This window comes from Lactuca saligna, chromosome 1 (genome assembly GCF_052625555.1).
Source record: "Lactuca saligna cultivar CGN05327 chromosome 1, ASM5262555v1, whole genome shotgun sequence".
In the NCBI taxonomy this organism is placed as follows: Eukaryota; Viridiplantae; Streptophyta; class Magnoliopsida; order Asterales; family Asteraceae; genus Lactuca; species Lactuca saligna.
Window position 1 is genome coordinate 20,606,024 of NC_136417.1, and position 20,388 is coordinate 20,626,411.

The window sequence follows — 20,388 nt, forward strand, 5'->3', positions numbered from 1 at the left end:
CTTGGAAACATTGCAGGAGTGAAATCTTTACGACTTATTATGCATTTAAAATCCTTATGACTAGGTAGAAAATATGATAAGAGAACGTTACTTCAAAATCAATACAAACAAACCTGACCATGATTATTCAAAACATCATTTACAAACACAAACTCCCCTATTCATCCAATTGTCTTAGCTGAAGTCGAGGAGATGTACGAGATTCTCCTCCGGTTAGAAGTCGTTTTGGTGGTGATGAAGCTTCTAGAAGAGGTCTCCCTGTACCCATAAAAGACGTTGCCCTTACCCCTTGGTTTGACAAAAGGAACCGAAATGTCCATGTCAATACGTCCGGTGCAAACACCCTGTACAGAAGAAACACATCGTACCAGCTCGGGTATTTAACATTAGCACTCCCCCGCACTGCAGCCGATACAATTAACCTTGCAAACTCTTCCACAGGACTTCCCGCAGCTTGCACCTTGTGATCATAACAAACAACACACAAATTGTAAACTGATTTCATCCAATAAGACCCTTTCAGACAAAACTAAAACTCATAAGGGTGTCACTAACATACTAATATACTATCAACTAGCATTTTAGGTTAACTTACTTCTCGTTCTTCCCTCCATTGCATCTCGGCGCCTTCTTCCAGCATGAATCTCCCCCTGGCCATTTCGGCACCAATCCAGCCGTGGGTAGCAATCGTGATTCCGACATCACCATTCAGTTCCAACCTCAAAGTCTCATAGAAGTTCACTAGAGCAGCTTTAGCCGCCTAGTCAAGCATAACAAGAGTTAAAATGTGGTCCCTGTTCATAAAAAATGAAAAAAAAGAACATAATCGGTTTTGTCGACCGGAATACACTCACAGAATATATGCTCATCCTAGGGAGAGGCAACCAGTTCTCAACAGCAGCATTAACGACAATCCGCCCGTGATTCTGGCGGAGGTATGGAAGAGCCACATATGTAGGATAAACATTCCCCCAAAAATTGATATCCTGAAATTTAGCAATAAGTGTATGATGTCCATCAATTAAGAAGTTAAATAAAATTCATTCATCGGAATTGCCCTAAGCCAGAGTTTGAGTTATACCATCAAAATAGGGAACACTGAAGCATCATTTGCTTCCTCAAAATAGAAGGTATGCCCTAAGCTTGCGGTGTTTACCAGATGATCAACTGCAAACAATAAAAACCAAAATTGTTTATTTTTTGTTTCCATTAAGGATTGTGTGTATGAATAAATGATGTTTATGTACAAAGAATAAGGGAATAGATTACTTCGCCCAAAAACACCAATGGTCTCGTTGACGAATCTTCTACACTCGTCTTCTTTGACAACATCTGCAGCCATTATTAAGACGTGCGGTGCACCCAGTCGTTTAGCATTCTCGCTGATTCCATGCAGTCGGTGATCTCTCCGTGCAACTAATACCAGATTTGCTCTCTTCTTTGCATATTCATATGCGATTTGCTGATAACAATGAAAAAGTCAAACATATTTTGAAACTGACAGTGTGCTTAATTATTGAGTTATTGGTGACCTATGTTTCTCAATTTAGCCCAAACCAGATACTAAAGGTTAACGTTAAGATTACATATACAGACACCACCAACTTATTATAAAAGTCATTTTCATTTCACTAGGATGCCTCTCATTTTCTACAATAATCTCTTTTTTGTTACTTTATCTGTTCAAGTTAACCTTTTTCTAAAAAATAATTATTTTGTCACATAGATTTCAATTAGTTTTATTTTGCAAAAATCTATTATTAAAACAATTCCATCGGTTGATCCTTTTTCTAATAATAATAAAAAAAAAACACTTTTACTAAATTAACCAATTCGTTCAAATCTATGTATTTGATGAAACCCATAATCTAATTTGTTACATTTAATACATCAAATGCCACAAACAAGCGAAACTAAAAAGATAAACTATATCCACTCCTTTTTATTGAAAATATATAATTGATAAAATTATTATATATTTTATAGAAATAAATAATAATAACACAAATATTATACAAACATTACAAACCTAATAAGATAAATTAGCTGGAAAAGTTATAATTATTTGAAGTTAAAATAGAATTAGAGCAGTATAATAAAAATATTATTGCATGAACGGTAAATTGTATACAAAAACAATAATAACATTTAGTAAATAGCACAAGCGATAAAACAAGAGCAAAAATATGATAAAATGGTAATGTTATTAAATGTTATTTTAAACGAACCTTCACTATACTCACATGATGTGCGTCCTATGCACATAAAAACACAATAGTTCAAGCACTCATTATTAATCGTTGAAAAAACCCGATGACGAATTTGCAACTACTCACATCAACTCAATTTATGATTATTCGATCTGTTTTACTGGAAAGGATCATCTGAATCATTTGATGACTCCTTATCCCATAATTATCTAAAATCCTACATTCAAACACCCTTTAGGCTTTAACTCACTAACGACTTGTTTGATATGAGTGAATATTACGACTTGCAGAATCAAATCGTCCATATGAATCCACTGTATGTTTTTTTTAAACATCGGAAAGAATATATATTTATGTTGACAAAATTGCAAAAATGGTCCCTGTGGTATGTCAAAACTAGCATGTTTGGGCCAAAACGGTTTTGGCTAGCATCAATGGTCCAAAAGTTTAATTTTCTTGCAAGTTTGGTCCAATTTGGTTTGAATTTTTTTGGAAAGACGATTTTGCCCTTATTATTTAATTTTTCATTTTTGTTTTATTACCAACAATTAAAAATAAAACAAAATAAAATAAAATACCCTATCTCTCTCTCTCTCTCTCTCTCTCTCTCTCTCTCTCTCTCTCTCGTTTCTTGCTTACTACTATCCAAAGAAGAAGAATAAGTGGTTGTCACCGGCCTAGGCTGCCCCTTCGCCTCCCTCCGGTCAGGTAGCACCACCCCAAACACCCGATTCGATCGTTGCTACCCTCCCTTTGAACCTAGACAGATGCCAACGAGAAAAAGGAGATCGAGATCTGAAGTTTGGGTTTCTTGACGATTAGGGTTTCTTGGCGGCTATGGTTTTCAGATGGAGGGTTTCGTGACTGGAAATCGAGGGGAAGACACCTCGGATCAATTTTCCTCGGCTGTTAAGCCTCATATGAGGTGGTTGTCATCGATCAAGGGGGTTATCGATCTGGGTTACATCTCCACACCACCGTCGGATCCTCTAGCTACAGACTGAACATATCTGAAGGCGACGAGCATGGTGATGGGGTGTAGCAGTGACAAGAAGAACAAGTGAGAGGGATATGATTGGCATTTGATTCAAACACCGATTCAGAGAAGAACAAGAGAGAGGGACATGATTGGCATTTGATTCAATTATTGGAAAGGACGCAAACATTTCTAGGTTGTAAATCGTAACCCCTTTCATCTATAAATCGTAATCTCTTTAACCTGTACTGATTTAGGGTATACGGTGTCTGCGATTCAGGGAGAGGGATAAAAGGGGTGCAGTTTACCTTCGTCTTTATGTTTATTGAGTTGTTTGTGTGCTTATGGGTTTGAGTTGGGCAATTCATAGAAGAAATTGATTCTGATGGTGGTGATGGCAGTTCATCAGAAATCGATTTCTTAGTTTGTGAATATGATGTTCTTGTTCTTGAACTTAGGAAAAACCGAGTGTTCTTGATATTCATATGCATATATGAGTGTGTATGTGTTTAGTCTGTTCGACTTCATATAATGAATTGAACAAAATTGATAAAAGTTAGGGTTCTTCATTTTACAAATCCACTACCAGATTTGTATTAATTTTGTTTTTAGAGAGAGAGAGAGAGAGAGAGAGAGAAAGAGGAAGAGAGAGAGAGTATTTTATTTTATTTTTTATTTTTAATTGCTTTTTAATTACTGATAATAAAATAAAATGGAAAATTAAAATATAAGGGCAAATTCGTCATTATAAAAAAATCCATAGGAAATTGGACCAAACTCTACGAAACTATTTAACCATCCTTGCAAGTCAAACCTATTTTGGACCAAAAGTGCTAGTTTTGACATACCACAGGGACCATTCTTGCAATTTTATCATTTATGTTTGACTAGAGTTTGTTTTTTCCCTCTGACCACTGCTTGAGTTCTATTTTGGTTTAAGTAATTATAATTGGTTATTCAATCAAGAAGCCGTTCTAGCTCAGTTGGTAGAGCGCGTGGCTTTTAACCACGTGGTCGTGGGTTCGAGTCCCACGGATGGCGTATGAACACTGTTTTTTCGGTCTTTTTTTTGATATTTAGTTTTGTGAGTGTAGTGCTTATGGCATATGATGTAAGACTGAATTAATTTAAAATTGTTATTTATTATTTAATTAATTTAAAGCAAAGCAAACAGGCCGTTCTAGCTCAGTTGGTAGAGCGCGTGGCTTTTAACCACGTGGTCGTGGGTTCGAGTCCCACGGATGGCGTATTGTTTAATTTTTTTTTTTTTTAATTTTTTTTTGTTGCCTATGTGGTCTATTTATTTACACGACGTCATAACCACTAATTGAAAAGGGAGGTAGCAAGCAATCTCCATAAATCACTTCCAAGATTGAAATTGAGTTCATATAAATTTATTTCGGCTCCAAATGTCTTCATTCATTTGAAATTGCAATAATATAATATGACTACATACACATGTTGAATCTTAAACTAGATTTTGAAGAAAACAGCAGTTAATTGTTAAACGCATAGGTAGGTAAGAACTGAGAGCATACCTCGCCGATTCCCGAAGAAGCTCCGGTGACGATGACAACTTTGTTATACATATCTTCATGATAAAGAAAAGAATAGTAAAGCCATTCACAGGTGTTGATGAAAGTAAGTGCCGGCCATGAGAAGGCCAGCATCACTAGGCTTGCAGGTGGTACAACCCAATTAAGCACAGAATTGATCGTATCCATCATCACCATATGTCACCAACACCAAAACAAACACTTACAAATTAAGATATGCTTTGTTGAGTGAGAGAGAAATAGAGAAGATCGACTGTATGGTTGGATAGATAATAAACGATTTCAATGATTATGAAAAATTAAAGCGGCGAGTGACGACGAATCCAGAAGAGAAATGAGCTGCCTGTTGCTGTTGCTACTGGCACTAAGGTGGTGGTGGCCATGCATGCGAGGAACACGTGTTGCCTTCTCAGGCTGGTGTCGTGACGGAGTGGTATGTTGGATGACGCCACCGGCACCGTCCCCAAGACAGATTATTGTCATGTTATAAAATCTAAAAGCATCTTACGACACATTTGATAATTTTAGAAAGACACCAACTTTTTTAATAAAAATTCCGACTTCATTCTCTATGTAAAATACTACTTTATAAAAATCTTCATCTATTTTGTCACTAACTTCCTAAAGACATGTCATATTTTTAAAAGAATTTTTTCTTGACAATAATAAATGAAATATTCTAGAATATTTATATTAACCTTAGTTAATTAGTCAACCTAATAAACATTTGAAGTTCAGGTATAATTAATAGAGTAAAATGATTGTTTAATAAATTTGTTAGGTAATAATGACCAACAAAACTATGTTTTCCAATGATAATAAGCAGTTTATTAGCTAAACATGTAATATTATTAACATTTGAAAAAAAAAAGCCTCTAAGCAGGAGGAATATTTTTGAGAATACAAGGACTAAAATAAGAAAAGTTTAGAATTAAAGGACTAACTCTGTAAATCTAACAGGTATTTAAACTAGAAGTATTTGTTCCCGCCATAAAAACCGTTCCTCACAAATACAATCTATCTGCAAAAGAAAATCTTTGGTTGAGCTGATTTCAAGGGTTTCAATTCAGCTGTTTTACAATGGCCTTAATTTCGGAACCTAGTTTTCCATGTTTTTCTGTAAGTAATTAAACTATCATCCAGTTTTATTTAACTAACATGTATGCTCTTAATTTCTGTATATCATAATGGATGGGTATCCTATAATGCTGTTGTATTTGTTTATAAGTTTTCCATTTTTGGCCTTTCAGAAAAATGCTTTCGTCAAATCTGTTATAAAATTCAGATACGAAGCAAAATCCAGCAAGGGAAAAGCTTTTGGAACCCCCAAATCACCTTCTGGGTTATCTCACAGAAACGACCAGAAATCCAATCATCAGATTTCACATACAAATTATTCATATACATATTTATATGATTTAATTTGTGTGGATCTGATGCAAGATTTCTGGTTTGTGTTCTGAACATATCTTCCCTTCCCTTATTAATTTCTTCTTTTTTTTTTTTTTTTGTTGATTGTAATCAATCAATCTGTTTTCATCCCTGGTAGCACTGATCTGAATCATTCAAAATGGTATGTTGTTAATTATTACACCAAAAAACTTGAAAATTTCGGTATAATCTTTCAGTTTCTTGAGATTTTTTGTTAAAAAACATATAGAAAAGAAAACCCACGTTTTCTTTGGGGTAAAAATAAAAAGCCTGGAATTGTAAATTCTGGGAAAGTGGGAAGCTCAAAAAGCTTCTTGCATTTTGTTTTCCCCAAAAGAGCTTCATGAAAGCTGTAAGAAAACACAAAGGTCTAATCCTGGTAGTTTTCCACACTTGGGTTATTGAAAATTGATTCTCAATCGAGATAAACCCTTGTATCTATTTTAAAAAAAAAAAAAAAAAAAAAAAAAAAAAAAGGAGCAAAATGGGTGGGATATGCTCAAAATCAAGCTGCGGAAGGGATAGAAATGATTGTGAAGAAGAGGAAAGCAAATATTCTGGTGTACAGGTGGCTGCACCTTCAAAGAGACAGGGTGTTTCACAACATGGTAAAAATGAGACAAAAGATTGCCATAAACAATCACTATCTGAAAGGGTACTTGGTTCAAAAAGAATGCAACAGATTAAAAGCATAGTAGGTGGCACCCAAGGTGCACAAAAATCAGCCCAATGGCCCTCATGGCTAACCTCAGTTGCTCCAGAAGCCGTACACGGATGGACCCCACGCAGTGCTGACTCATATGAGATGCTAAACAAAGTTAGTACTCATTTTATATACTCACATTTCATGCTTCATGCTAAACAAACTTAATAACAAAATATGATAATCTTTTGAATACAGATTGGTCAAGGCACATATAGTAGTGTTTACAAAGCACGTGATTTGCAAAATGATAGAATCGTTGCTATAAAGAAAGTACGTTTTGTTAATATGGATCCAGAAAGTGTCCGTTTTATGGCCAGGGAGATTAGTATCCTGCGTAGGTTAGACCACCCGAATGTCATGAAGCTTCAAGCTTTGGTTACTTCAAAGTTTTCAGGGAGTTTGTATCTTGTTTTTGATTATATGGAGCATGATCTTGCTGGGCTTTTAACATCTGCAAGAGTCAAAAAGTTCACAGAGCCACAGGTTGGTTTCTTTTTTACTTCCTTTTCTTGATTTCTTCATATTCTATAATCAAAATCTTTCATCTTCTATAATGAAAATCTTTGTATTTACGTGTATAGATTAAATGTTATATGCAACAACTTCTTCGTGGAATGGAGCACTGCCATAATCGTGGTGTTTTGCATCGAGATTTAAAGGGTTCAAATATTTTACTTGACAACAATGGAATTCTCAAGATTGGAGATTTTGGTTTGGCTGCAAGATTTGAGCCTGGTCAAAAAGAACCGTTGACTAGCCGTGTTGTGACTTTATGGTATAGAGCTCCTGAACTTTTGTTCGGCTCGACATCATATGGTGTCGCCATTGATATGTGGAGTGCAGGTTGCATCCTTGCAGAGCTCTATACAGGAAGGCCTATCATGCCAGGAAGAACAGAGGTTGAACAAATACATAAGATCTTCAAGCTTTGTGGTTCACCTTCAGATGAATATTGGATGAAATCAAGATTACCTCATGCGACTAGTTTTAAACCTAAACATCCTTACGATCGTCGAGTTTCTGAGATATTTCAACAGCATATGCCTCCTTCTGCTTTGGCTCTTTTGGATACCCTCCTTGCAATCGATCCAGAAAAACGTGGTACTGCAACTTCCGCACTCGCTAGTGAGTTCTTCACGACGAGCCCTATTCCTTGTGATCCATCGGAATTACCAGAATACCCTCCGAGCAAAGAATTTGATGCTAGGTATCGAGCAGAGGAAGCTAGAAGGTAAATATCTGACTTAAAACGACATGGATTTGTCCGATTTCTGTTGTCTACGAACCTAATTTTGGATTTTCAGGCGGAAAGCTGAAGCGATGAAAGGACATGTGCCTGAATCCGTTAGGGTTGGTGTTGTCGAATGGAAAGCACAATCTAAAGCACAAGTGGCGATGAATGCGAGAAACTTCAATGCTCAAGGGGAGAATCGAAACGTGAAGAAAGGATTCTCGTATTCCAACTCGGAGATCCATCAAAGTGCAGTTGTGGGATATTCTAAGAATATAAATGACGATGCTTGTACAAGTTTAAGGATGGGGCCTTTACGGATTGATCCTGCTATGAAGCGACCGATGTCTAACACCCATCAAGCAGCAGATCCCATGAAGCTTGATAACCCTGTAATTTTTCTTTACCATGTTTACTTGTTTTTGCAGAGTATTTTATGTGAAGAGCATTTGATCAGATTATGAGTTGTTTTCAGGGGCAAGGAAAGAGGGTAAACAGAGAATATTCTGGACCGTTGATGCCAGGTGGAAGGACGGAGGACATGCTGAAAGAACACGAAAGACATGTTCAAGCTGCAGTTCGAAGAGCACGAGCAGATAAGAACAAAAGTAGAATGGCATGATAAAATTTTACTTTCATGGGAATCAAATGATGATATGTTTGAACGTGAAGGAGTGCGGCTGTTGTGAAACATATGGCAAAATAGAACGAAGATACAAAGGGGTGAAGCTGCGGGTTTCATGGTGGAATCGGTGGTGATGTATGTTGTTGTTGTGTGGCTGGAAGGAATTATTCAGGCTTAAAACAATAAATAAGTAAAGCATACCGTTGTAAAAAAACACAAGTTGAAATGTTTGAAATAGAGATTCAGTCGCTTTCTGGTTTACATAATAATGATTCCTGGTGTTATAGCAACATTGCTACGTTAAGAAGTAAGAACTACTTGTTATGAACATGATTGATGTGTTTAAGTTCCAAATCTTTGTCCTACCCAACAAGGTGGGGGTTAAACAAGTTAAGTAGCGCTACATAGCAATTTATTTTGTCATTTTTAACCAAGACAAGCAACATACCTTTGTATCCATAATAGTAACCAACTTACATTTTTCTACCAATTCAGACAACACAACATGCAACCTAGAAACCTTAAAATGCCAACATGGCATGGGTTTACACCCTATTTACCGAAGTATAATATTACAAGTTAAATGCACAAAACATGATTATAAGTTACAAGTAGCATAAAAAGGTTGATATAAAAGTTTAAAGGAAAAGTTTTCTACATTGACCCATTCTGTACAATTCGAGACTACACATAAAATAGTTCCTTTCATTTTATTTCAACTCACAATACATCCCAATTTAAAAATCCTGCTTTGGCTTCCGGCTAAGCTCTGAGTAACTTCCTCCCATCAGCTGCAAAATCTCCTCCCACAACCCATCAGAAGAAGAAGACGAAGAAGAACTCTGGGTCCCACCAAATACCAAATTGGAACTACATGCCGCCACATGCCATAAACCCGCATCAATCTCTTCCTTCAACTGATCAATTTGCCACCCCGCATACCCAACAAAAAATCTAAAATCCTGCGGTTTTAGCACCCCGGATTTCACCAAACCCGAAGCTTCATCCAAACTGTTTCGAGAACCAAAGGATAAATTCGGAATAACTTCTTCGAAATCAAGAACGGTTTTTTTGGGCCCGGATCTCAACAGGAATATGCTGGCTTCAAGGGGCCCACCGAAATGCAACAAACAGTCGGAAAATGTTGTTGCTAAATGGAGATTTGTGGGTTTCATGTTTTTGATCTTTTTGTGGAGCGGGCGGTTTATGATCACGCCAAACGGGCCTTCTTGTGGGTGGCGGGTCCCGGATCCAAGTAGGAAGACAACGGATCTTTCAAATGTTTGAACCCCATCGAGCTTTTCTGTTGCCACAAGGACACAACCGGTTTCCGGGGCAGATAGGGGGTGGGCCCATTTTGACCCTAGACTTTTAGACTCATGAACTACCCCTTCATCTTGTTTGTTAAGCATTGACTGCATAGTAAAAAGTCAATTCTAGTGTTTTGTGTTGATATTTTAGGTAAGGAAAATGGAGTGTGATTTGGAAATGTTACCTGCTGATTGAGGTAGAGGACTGCTCTAAATTCTCTCCAGTCTGTGGCTTTATAATGGGATTTTGGATTGCTTTCAGGCTCAGTGGGATTGTTTCCTTTCAGGCCCTCTCCTTCTGGAATAGAATGATCCCCATTGCCTGGATTTATGTATATATAATATAACACTTACAAATGAATACATATGTGAATGTAGTTATATATTTAGGTATTATGTGTATGTATGTGAGTAGAAGGTATATTATACATGTGTGTGTATGTCTATAGGTTCATAGATGCATGTGTGTTTGTAACTTCGTATACATAATATATATAAACAAAGAAGACAGATTAAAAGGAAGAAAAAAAAAGGTGGAAGGGAGAGGATGCAGATGAAATTTATAAAAACATAGGGAATGGTAAGGAATTTGTTTGCTTACTAGTGAAAGAGGAAGATATATAGAAGTCCAACTTTTTGTTCACATTCATGAACTTTCGACAATCTGTTTGTTTTATTATTTGAATTATCAATTTGGATCATCTGTCAAAACTTGTTTAGAGTTGAGATTTTCAGATAATGCCTTTTAGGTTATGATTGTTTTAAAAGTCTAAACTTGCAGCATATTACTTTGTTTTTATGTGTCCACATAAATGGACTTATGCAGATCTAATTTCAGTTACAGTCTGCAACTTAAACGATTCCACTATGGATAGATTCATCCAAGAAGTATATTCATCAAGTAAAAAATTAGGTGACATTCAGCCACATCCAAAACATTGATTATTTTAATCTTATAATTGTCTGTGTTTAACGTATTTCACATTGTGATTGAAAATGACTCGTAGTACAGATAATCTGTCAGACAACTTTATCCTTGTTAAGGTTATTAGCAATTCAAAACAACCTTCGGATAAAAGGGAAATGCATCAATATTAGTGAAAATCAACAAAAACTGTAAAACAATAAGAACTCAAACATGTTCAAATTTGTTACCATAAGCTAGGTCATTACTGGTTATGTTATAAATGCACAATCTTTCATGTAGTTTTAATCATCAGAAACCAATTTAATTAGAAAACAGCTAAATATTTTATAAAAAAATGGGTAATCCCAAAAAACATATTTTACAATACAAGCGGTATTCAGAAGAAGATGAAAGAGAACACATCAACAAATTAGAAAACCCTAAATTATTGAAGAAAAATATATAAACGCACCTGCAGAAGATGATGAATCAGAGTTATTCTGCGAATTCTTCTTTCCCATAGCTCGCACGACGAAGGATTGATGGGAAGAAACAGTTCCTCTTGGTACCCTGATCTCGCAGACCTTTCCAACATCGAAAGAAGCCATCTTTCTTGATTTCCATGACGAAATAGGTTTATCGCACAAGTGATTGCTCTTCGATATATAAGGGCATCGAGCTGCAGTTTTGATCTGCACGGCGCACAGATCCATCAAGATCCTCTTCTCTAGCTTTTCCTTGATAATTACGATCGGTAAGATTGGGATTTTTATAAGTTGAATTGGAGAGTTTTTTAGTTTGATTTCGCAGAAATCATGGTAATGTCAGATGAGGTCATCGTAAAGGATGATAAAGGAGGACCGAGTAAGGAATTCAGTGGTAATTAATGCGGATGTGCGAGATAGAGAGTAACGAAGATGAAAGGGAAAGGGAGAGGAACGTGTCTGTGTGTATGTGTGTGTGAGAGAGAGAGGGGGAGAGAGAGAGAGAGAGAATATGCCAAGATATAAACCGTTTTTTTATGGTAAGGAGTCTAAAACGACTGGGTTGGCTACTTCCATTTTAATCCATCCATTATCTATTGCAAAATATTAAAAAATCATTAACCACACTATCGTTTCGACATTTTTTTTTTGTTTTAACCATCTAAATAATACTTTTCTGGTTTATTCCTTTGCACTTTGATTTTTTTTTTTTTTCTTCCTAAAAAACCATTCTAACTGAATTTCATAGGTTTTCCAGGTCATGGTTTTCTTCAATAAAAAACTATGTGGCATTATAATCAAAAGATGTGGGCAATTTCATTTAAGAAAATTAGATGTCCCGCCTCCTTCATTTATCAAATGTCATTTATTTTTTTTAAATGAATGTCATGTCTCTTTTTATTATTAATATGTTTTTTATTTAAGTAATTGTTAACTAATGAAATTTTTGTATGTTAATATTTGTATTTAGATCGACTGTGGTGGGTATTTCTTAGAATAAGTGGTGCCAATGTGGTGTTGAGGTGGTCGACATTTTGGATGGTGGAGTGAGACCATGCCACGTAGCCTAATTAGGATATAAAAGAAAATTATGAAAGGATAATTACAAATAACAATAAGCCTAACTGATCTCTTAACAACATATCTTGTGAGACGTATGTATCCTTAATTAATGATAAAACCGGTACTTCCTTTCTCTCTTCAACCATGTTTTGTGTTTATTAAATTTTTTATTCTCCATTAACAGCAAACCCTAGAAATCTTTCGCTTTCAGGTATTTGCTTTGTACTTTTTGCATGATTAATTATAGCGCTTTGAATTGCCTTCAAAATGTTCAGCGCTTTAATGATCATATTTGCAATCAAATCACAATATTATTGACTATTGTTGCTCTAGGCTTGTACATCAACCTTGTTCACATTGTTACTATATGACAAATAATTGTAATTTTTAACAGTTATATAGACATGCGCCTGTATTCTATTTCAGTAGAGAAAGGGATTGAGGAAGAGTACACATTACACATTACACATAACACTTTCTCGATTCAAGTTTTCATGTACATATTTATTAAGCTTAATGCAGTATATGATCGGGAGTCATGCTATTATAGGCAAATGTAAATTAAGTTATGTATTTGATAATTTCTCTCTTATGGAACAATTGGTACTAATTTGTTGTGGTGTGCGTCTGATATAAGTGTAAAAGACAATTTATCTTATAGTGGCATTGATATACACTTTTCTCATCACAATCATGCCACTTAAACTGATTTTGAATTTGTTTATGATAGATTTTCATTTTTCAATTTGTATAATGGGGGGTTATCCGTTTGAAGAAGACTGTGAGTTTATATGGCCTCACACTCTTGTTTTGGTTGGAAAGACTGGAAATGGGAAAAGTGCTACTGGGAATAGCATCCTTGGAATGCAGATGTTCACATCAAAGCGCAGTTCATCTGCTGTAACACCTACTTGTGAATCAAAAACAATTGCATTGGAAGATGGCCAAACTCTTAATGTGATTGATACTCCTGGTATATACATTGACTAAGCCACAAAAGTATACTACTTAATTATGACAAGTCTAGTATTAATTTACGACTACTTTGATATATTTTTTTAGTGTTATATTGTTTGTTTATAGAGTGTTAACACTGACACTCTGGCAGGATTGTTCGACTCTTCTCTTGATATTGATTTTGTTGGGAAGGAGATTGCCAAGTGCGTCAATATGGCTAGGGATGGTATTGATGCCTTTCTAGTTGTCATCTCAGTTCGATGTCGCTTTGTAGAAGATGAAAAAGCAGCTATAAGTAGATTGCTCGCTTTGTTTGGAAGAAAATTTTACGATTACATGATAATAGTTTTCACTGGTGGGGATGAACTTGAAGATGATGATGAGAGCTTAGAAGAGTTTTTACGTGACTCTCCCAAAGCATTACAGGTAATGTAGTCACATAGCCCAACAAATTTTATAGCATTGTTTGTGTATATATTAATATAAATTCCTATGTTTGTATTTGCTTAATCAACAATTGTTTATTATTTCAGGAAACCCTTAACTTGTGTGAGAATCGGTGTGTTCTCTTTGACAACAAGACAAAAGATCCAACTACGAAATCAAATCAAGTGCAGAAGCTTCTTTCTCTTGTAAATACGGTTTCAAAAAAAAATGGAGGAAAGCCATATACCAATGAGATGTTTACTGAACTGAAGGTGAAACTTATTATTATTAATTTATTGCAAATCTACACTTGACCTGTAATTATGACACCACGTTGCAGTCGTCACACCAACAATATTTGTTTTACAGAAATGTACCCAGGAACGTGATGAGCAGCAGATATCAATGTTCGATGAGCAATTTAAGCGAATATATGAAATGGTATTCTTCTAACACAGTGCATTATTTAAAATTTTGTTAGATTTACATATGTATCAAATGACGTATGCTAAATATCATAGCATGTTTTGAAATGTTTGTGGTAGAATTCAAAATAGTCATGCCTACTTTGTTGGTGGTTGACAGGTTGAGTCAAAGCTGAAGGAGACAACTATGAGGCTTGAACAAGTATTGGCAGAAGAGCAGACTGCTCGGTTGAAGGCTGTAGAGAATACTACAGCTGCTCAAAAGAACTTAGAAAAAATGTTACAGAAGGTGAGCTTGTTATTGTTCATTATTATCTTATGATAAACAGACGAACCCAAAATGTTTATGGTAAAGAGGGTAGGATGTTATGATATGTTTGTGGTTAATTAGTTCAAGTATTCCATACCTACTCTTAAAAATGAAAATGATATGTTATTGGTTGACAGGTTGACTCAGAAATCAAGGAGAAAACTTTGAAGCTTGAACAACTATTGACTGAAGAACGGATTGCTCGGCTGAAGTCTGAAGAGAATGCTAAAATTGCTCAAAAGAAATCTGATGAGGAGATACAGAAGGTCAAACTTATTATATTGTTCATTAGTCGTTATTTCAGATTTACACTTGACATCATTACAAGACCTTGTGACATTATCAATGTTACACAATTTAAGTATGAGATACTTATTAAATAAGATTAGCCATGTGATGTTATTGGTTGATAGGTTGAATCAAAGTTCAAGGAGACAACTTTGAAGCTTGAACAGCTATATGAAAAAATGTTGACAGAAGTTCTTGATTTGACTGAAGAAGACTTGAGTGAGAAGTTTGCTAAGGGTGTCTCCATGGTCACATCTCTAGCTTCAGCCATCCATTATCCAACCATTGCAGCTGCTCCTCACATGCTCATCAATGGTTACATGAATGCTTTGTCCATTCCTGTTGCAACTAATTACTCTTCTGGTGGTGGTCCTCCGGTGAAAGAGAAAAAGGCAGAGGAGTCCGATGATGACATGGGCTTTACTCTGTTCGATTAGATGATTGATGTTTGGGAGTTCAGACTTTATTGTTTTTTACACAAGCTTCTGTGTTTGTTATTGTGTGGTGTTTATGCTTTTTCAGTAATCGTACTTGTATCTTGGGTTATTTTACCCTTTTATCTTGATAACACTTTTCATTAAAAAAATAATAAATAAATAAAGCCTTGTATGACATCATTGTTTCTCTTGAAGCTTGGTATACAACATCTACTGAATGAAGCCTTCTATTTATAGTAAGAGGCTTGGTGTTAATGACATCATTGTTTCATATATGTGACATAGTCCTTTCCATTTAGACTACATGCGCTCAACATCAAGCATAAGCTAAATATCATGAGCAATTTGTAAACCAGGTGTTTCAAACATAGCTTCTTCACTGAATAAGAATAATAACTCGTTGATAATATCTTAACTCCTTAAAAACACAATTATAAAGATTAAATTAAGTTGATTGTACTCTACCCACAGCATGTAAAAAGAATGCAACTGTTGGTTGAGGATCATGTTGCTCACCTCAAGGCTCAACATATCATTTCGACCCATATACTAATTCATGTTGACACTTATGAAGTATTTGTTGAAGGCATTTAGTAAAAATGTTGTATTTTAGTTGAATATAACAATTAATTACTAAACTATGTGTGTGTTTAATCCAAAATTTTATCTTTTAAGTCAACTAACAAACTCATCCAAAATTTCTATATTTCGGTCCATCCATTAACAATAATCTTGATCTCATGATTCCCCTGTCAGCTACAAAACAAACATTTCCATTTTCCAAAGATCACTAGGCCCTGAAAATTACCACAAACAGATCCAATTTTAACTTGGTAAAAAGAAGCTTCTAATCATACTTTTACTTTAAAATAAGGTCATAAACTAGAAAATAACAGGGTAAGAGTTAGTTGATCATAACCAAACCTACCTTAACCTTACTGGGGTTTCCAATTCACAAGCTGCCAAAAGATGATCACGCCTCTTCTCAATGAAACTTTCCCTTAATTCTTCAAATCTCCCTTCTGTAATTGCTTCTCTAATAACTCCAAAGAAGGACAAATAGTGATGTGTATTATGTCTGCAAGAACAACAACAACAAAAAAGTTCAAAAAATATATTGGGAATGACAAAAGTAATAAATTGAAAGGATATGTTTTTTTACATTTCAAGAAGAATATGAGCCAACATCTCATGGACATTAAGCAAATGATTGATGTATGCTTTGGTATGGTTCTGGCATGTGTAGCAAATGCACCCATCAACAATCCGTGATGCATCTTTCCTGCACCAAAATAATAAGTTATTATTAATGTTTTTCTATCATATAATAATAACTAATTACTTATAAATGATCCATGTCAAGTAATACTATACCTATAAATGGTTGCTTTTAGATTTATCTTTGTGCCATCACTAGCCATAGCACTTATCCCGGGGTCAGACACATGTTTACACTTTCCATCAAGTGGGAAGACAAGCGCAAAGCCCCCAAGGGTAAGATGGTAAATATACCTTTTCAAACACTTGTATCAGCTTACAGTCAACAAAAAGGTCAAAGCAGTTATTGAAACCTACTTACGTGGAGTCAAAGAGGTCAATGCCTGCAGCAATACCCTGCAATACCTCCTCTGCATTCATGGAAGAAAGATTCTTTGGTTAATAAAAGAACAAAATGTCAGCTATATTACTTTCATACTTCATGAATAATAATAAAAAAAAAATTATAAGATATGTAGACAAATGTGGTAAAAATAATACCTGGAAGTCCAAGGCCACAAACATGGCGAGGCTTTTCTTTTGGTAACAAGTCCTGAAAATAACCATTACATCAATATTTCTTCCCATAATTACATAAAACTAGTATTAAAAATGCAGAGTGTTAATTAATACATTTTCCATATAATTAAATGGAATTCTTTAAATGTAAGTGTTTCTGATAACAGATAGATTATAGTAATAGTACCGTAACAGCATGCAAGAGTGTAGCCCGTTCATCAACACTATCTCCAAGCCCAAAACCGCCAATATAGAAACCTGGAATGCCACATAAAAGTGATTACTTTGATTAGAATTTTCTTTTACAAAATGGAATTTATAGTTTTTATTCAATAGCTTGAGGATTCAGTGTGCTTTCTCTATAAATCACTTAAGAACACAGCATACCGGATACGTTTCTCTTAGCTACCTCTTGAGCACAGCGTTGGCGTTCTTCGATACTGCATCCTCCAACAATGGATCCAAAAAGAGCTCCATCTGTCTACATTTCACAAATTATTACAAGAAATTTTGTAAGGAATAATGGTGTTCATATGAAAAGTAAGATGGATTACTGATTTTAGAGAAATGCAATCATCAAGCCATTTGATAGTTCGGTCAACAGAAGCTTTATTCCTCTTTGTTGTAACTGAAGCATGTACTTCATCAGCTAAACTGACCCACAAGTCTGGTTTCATTGAAGAGATCATCTTCATGTACTCCACAGGTTTCACCTGAAAAGATACAAAGCATTATGAGTATGATGGTAAAGGAATAGAAGAAGAACGGGTATAGATGATATGAATTCAAGGGAGGTGTTAGGGAATTGCCAGGAAACGCCCACATGGAGTCTCAAATGATGCTCCATTCTTATTACTGCTATTACATTCTGGAAGAGATAGAATGGAATCCCTTGGAACAGCAACAAATCCATATTCATGCAAACCAAGAAGCTGATGCACTCCTCCAATAGCTGATATTGTCTTCGAATTAGGACCCTCCATACTGCAAGATAGAACAAATGTAGAGGGGTGGTCAAAGAGAACAATATATTCCTACCAAATTGATTATTTAACCCTTCGATTTTACAATTTCACAATCCATGAAGCATATCCAGATCCAACAGATTTTAAAACCTATTTTTGGGGAATGAAAAGTTATGGATTACTTACAAGTGCATGGGGCTAAACTGAAGGAGACGAGAATCGGGATTTGGAAGGGATGAAAGGTGGTCAGGGGATATGAAAGCAGGTAAGCCTTTGCGAGTTGTGAGGAGAAGAGCTGGTGTCTCTATCTCTATCTCTTTCGCCGGTGGTCCTCCTTGCGCAAAGCTACTGCTGGTAGTGCTTAATTGGAGAAGGCCCACCCTTGCCCGCCCGCTTTTGCTCCACGCCTTCACCGCAAACTTCATCTTATGAGTCTCTCGTATGCTCTCTTGCAGTATGCCGTCGAGGATGCGTTCTCGCCGTTCCGCCTGTGGCATCGATTTTTTAGTCTGTGGCCGCCGCCTGCAAAACTTTGGAATTTTGGCGGAAGGTTTTGGGTTTAGCAACCAAAGTCGAGGCAAAAACACATTTTTTAACTTCTATTCTTTGACAAAACTGCAAAATATTAGTGCTTATGGTTTACGAAAAACTTTGGAGGGTGTTCAAAAAGTTCTCAACCTTGTATGGGAGGTTCAAAATCAAAAAAATTTTGTGATTTTGGTCCAAAAAAACTTGAAAAGACGATTATACCCTTTTATTTTTTATTTTACATTTTTTATAATTATCCTAATATTATTTTACTTCAAAAATAAAAAGAAAAATAAAGAATTATCCCTTACCCCCACCGTTCTCTCTCTCTCTCTCTCTCTCTCTCTTAAAGAAAAAGTCAAGAAAAATCCTGATCCATCTTCTTCTTCCCTTTCTTAATTAGATTTTCTGGGTTTCGAGTACTTGCAAATTGTCCAAAATTAGTACTTGCTCCCTCTTCAAATCGTTATAACCAACAAATACACAAAACACATATATATAGGAGGTGGAGAAGGTATCAGATACTGAGTCAACTCTAATATATAATCAAGATAGAGGGAAAGGATCGAGACCAGTTTGCCTCCTTGATATTCAACTAATTTTGGTTCTACTACTTCAATAATTGCGCAATTTAACCATATCCTGAAGAAACTGATTATACAAGAAGCACATTCAGATATGTGATTGTGTTTTCTCCATTTCTCTGTCTGGTCCTCGCTGCCCTCTACCACCATTGGAAACCTCCTTGTCCCTTCATATTCTCCATTTTTCTCTAGCTCTGCTCCTTCATTGACTATCAAATCCACAAAACTGATGAGTATTTCTTGTTTCAGGTGGGTTTCTTGAGTATTTTAGGTTTCTGATGGGTGTGGTGAAGGATTTCATTGTTTCCCTCAAGGAAATCTCGATGGCAGCCACCGTGTTTGCTTAAGCGATGACCCTTGAACCTTCGCCTGACACCGGAGCTACCTTTCCATCGCGGTTTCTAGAGTAATGATTTACCGGTTTCTGGAGTAATGATCGAAACATCTCTACTTCTTTCTCTAGTTGCTTTCTTCCATAATTGATCAGAAAATCACTAGAGATTTATGGAAGATTGATTTTATCTTTGAGTCCCCTCTTTGCTCTCCTGATTCTAATAGTTGGAATGGTAAAATCAAGGTTACCTTTTGAATCAGAGTGAATGGAGAAAACGGGTGTTGTTGCTAGTGATGAAAGTCGACCCAATAACCTTCATTCTCAATTTCACTAACTTGAAACTTTGTCTCCTCCAATTCCATTGCTATGAACCACCATTGATGGAACCCTAGAATCACTCGACTGAGTGATTTCAAATAGTGAAAATGACTGCAATTTGGTCAAGAAAAAAATTCAAAGAAGTAAGATACAGGTAGGGCGGTTGTGGTATGTGGCTTTAGGGCGACGATAGTCATGGGTTCAAGGCAGTGGCGGTCCTGTGGTGGTGGATGGAGGTCATGTGTTTTAAGTTTTTGACTTTTTTTTAAGAGATACAGAGAGGGAGAGAGGAATATGGAGATATATATATATATATATATATATATATATATATGTATATATATATATATATATAGAGAGAGAGAGAGAGAGAGAGAACGGTGGGGGTAAGGGGATAATTCTATTTTTCTTTTTATTTTTAAAGTAAATTAGTATTAGCATAAATATAAAAAATACAAAAAAAAATAAAAGGGCATAATCGTCTTTTCAAGTTTTTTTGGACCAAAATCACAGGAAGTTTTTGATTTTGGATCTCCCATGC

General features: G+C 35.7%; 5 protein-coding genes and 2 non-coding genes across 8 annotated transcripts; 4 read left to right on the forward strand and 3 right to left on the reverse strand.

Annotated features, from left to right (window-relative positions):
• Positions 1-74: 74 nt before the first annotated feature.
• HSD5 (hydroxysteroid dehydrogenase 5) lies at positions 75-1,527 on the reverse strand. The gene is made up of 5 exons (XM_078976880.1): positions 1,270-1,527; positions 1,082-1,167; positions 855-986; positions 596-760; positions 75-460 (listed from the first exon to the last, which is right to left on the reverse strand). The coding sequence occupies exons 1-5, from the start codon at positions 1,340-1,342 to the stop codon at positions 158-160; spliced, it is 759 nt and encodes a 252-aa protein (XP_078833006.1). The 5' UTR covers positions 1,343-1,527; the 3' UTR covers positions 75-157.
• A 2,627-nt stretch (positions 1,528-4,154) lies between these two features.
• On the forward strand, positions 4,155-4,227 carry TRNAK-UUU (transfer RNA lysine (anticodon UUU)). The gene has a single exon. It is a non-coding gene; the product is annotated as a tRNA-Lys (tRNA).
• A 133-nt stretch (positions 4,228-4,360) lies between these two features.
• Positions 4,361-4,433, forward strand: TRNAK-UUU (transfer RNA lysine (anticodon UUU)). Its single transcript has one exon. It is a non-coding gene; the product is annotated as a tRNA-Lys (tRNA).
• Positions 4,434-6,623: 2,190 nt separating this feature from the next.
• Positions 6,624-8,984, forward strand: LOC145027040 (putative serine/threonine-protein kinase At1g09600). Its single transcript, XM_078976881.1, has 5 exons — positions 6,624-6,990; positions 7,075-7,362; positions 7,461-8,110; positions 8,184-8,502; positions 8,586-8,984. Exons 1-5 carry the CDS (start codon positions 6,658-6,660, stop codon positions 8,730-8,732), a joined length of 1,737 nt encoding a protein of 578 aa, XP_078833007.1. The 5' UTR covers positions 6,624-6,657; the 3' UTR covers positions 8,733-8,984.
• Positions 8,985-9,333: 349 nt separating this feature from the next.
• Positions 9,334-11,970, reverse strand: LOC145027082 (electron transporter, putative (DUF179)). Its single transcript, XM_078976885.1, has 3 exons — positions 11,425-11,970; positions 10,231-10,367; positions 9,334-10,150 (listed from the first exon to the last, which is right to left on the reverse strand). The coding sequence occupies exons 1-3, from the start codon at positions 11,663-11,665 to the stop codon at positions 9,473-9,475; spliced, it is 1,056 nt and encodes a 351-aa protein (XP_078833011.1). The 5' UTR covers positions 11,666-11,970; the 3' UTR covers positions 9,334-9,472.
• Positions 11,971-12,555: 585 nt separating this feature from the next.
• On the forward strand, positions 12,556-15,441 carry LOC145027056 (immune-associated nucleotide-binding protein 9-like). 2 transcript variants are annotated; one of them, XM_078976884.1, is made up of 8 exons: positions 12,556-12,620; positions 13,230-13,472; positions 13,608-13,882; positions 13,990-14,154; positions 14,252-14,323; positions 14,468-14,596; positions 14,755-14,883; positions 15,031-15,441. In XM_078976884.1, the coding sequence occupies exons 2-8, from the start codon at positions 13,253-13,255 to the stop codon at positions 15,340-15,342; spliced, it is 1,302 nt and encodes a 433-aa protein (XP_078833010.1). In that variant the 5' UTR covers positions 12,556-12,620; positions 13,230-13,252; the 3' UTR covers positions 15,343-15,441. The 2 variants fall into 2 exon arrangements, with proteins under 2 accessions (XP_078833010.1, XP_078833008.1); XM_078976882.1 differs by having other exon boundaries at positions 12,614-12,710.
• A 475-nt stretch (positions 15,442-15,916) lies between these two features.
• On the reverse strand, positions 15,917-18,674 carry LOC145027098 (uncharacterized). The gene is made up of 11 exons (XM_078976886.1): positions 18,270-18,674; positions 17,928-18,102; positions 17,673-17,831; positions 17,506-17,599; positions 17,306-17,376; positions 17,101-17,152; positions 16,922-16,970; positions 16,717-16,854; positions 16,505-16,624; positions 16,271-16,420; positions 15,917-16,139 (listed from the first exon to the last, which is right to left on the reverse strand). The coding sequence occupies exons 1-11, from the start codon at positions 18,578-18,580 to the stop codon at positions 16,133-16,135; spliced, it is 1,326 nt and encodes a 441-aa protein (XP_078833012.1). The 5' UTR covers positions 18,581-18,674; the 3' UTR covers positions 15,917-16,132.
• Positions 18,675-20,388: the final 1,714 nt, after the last annotated feature.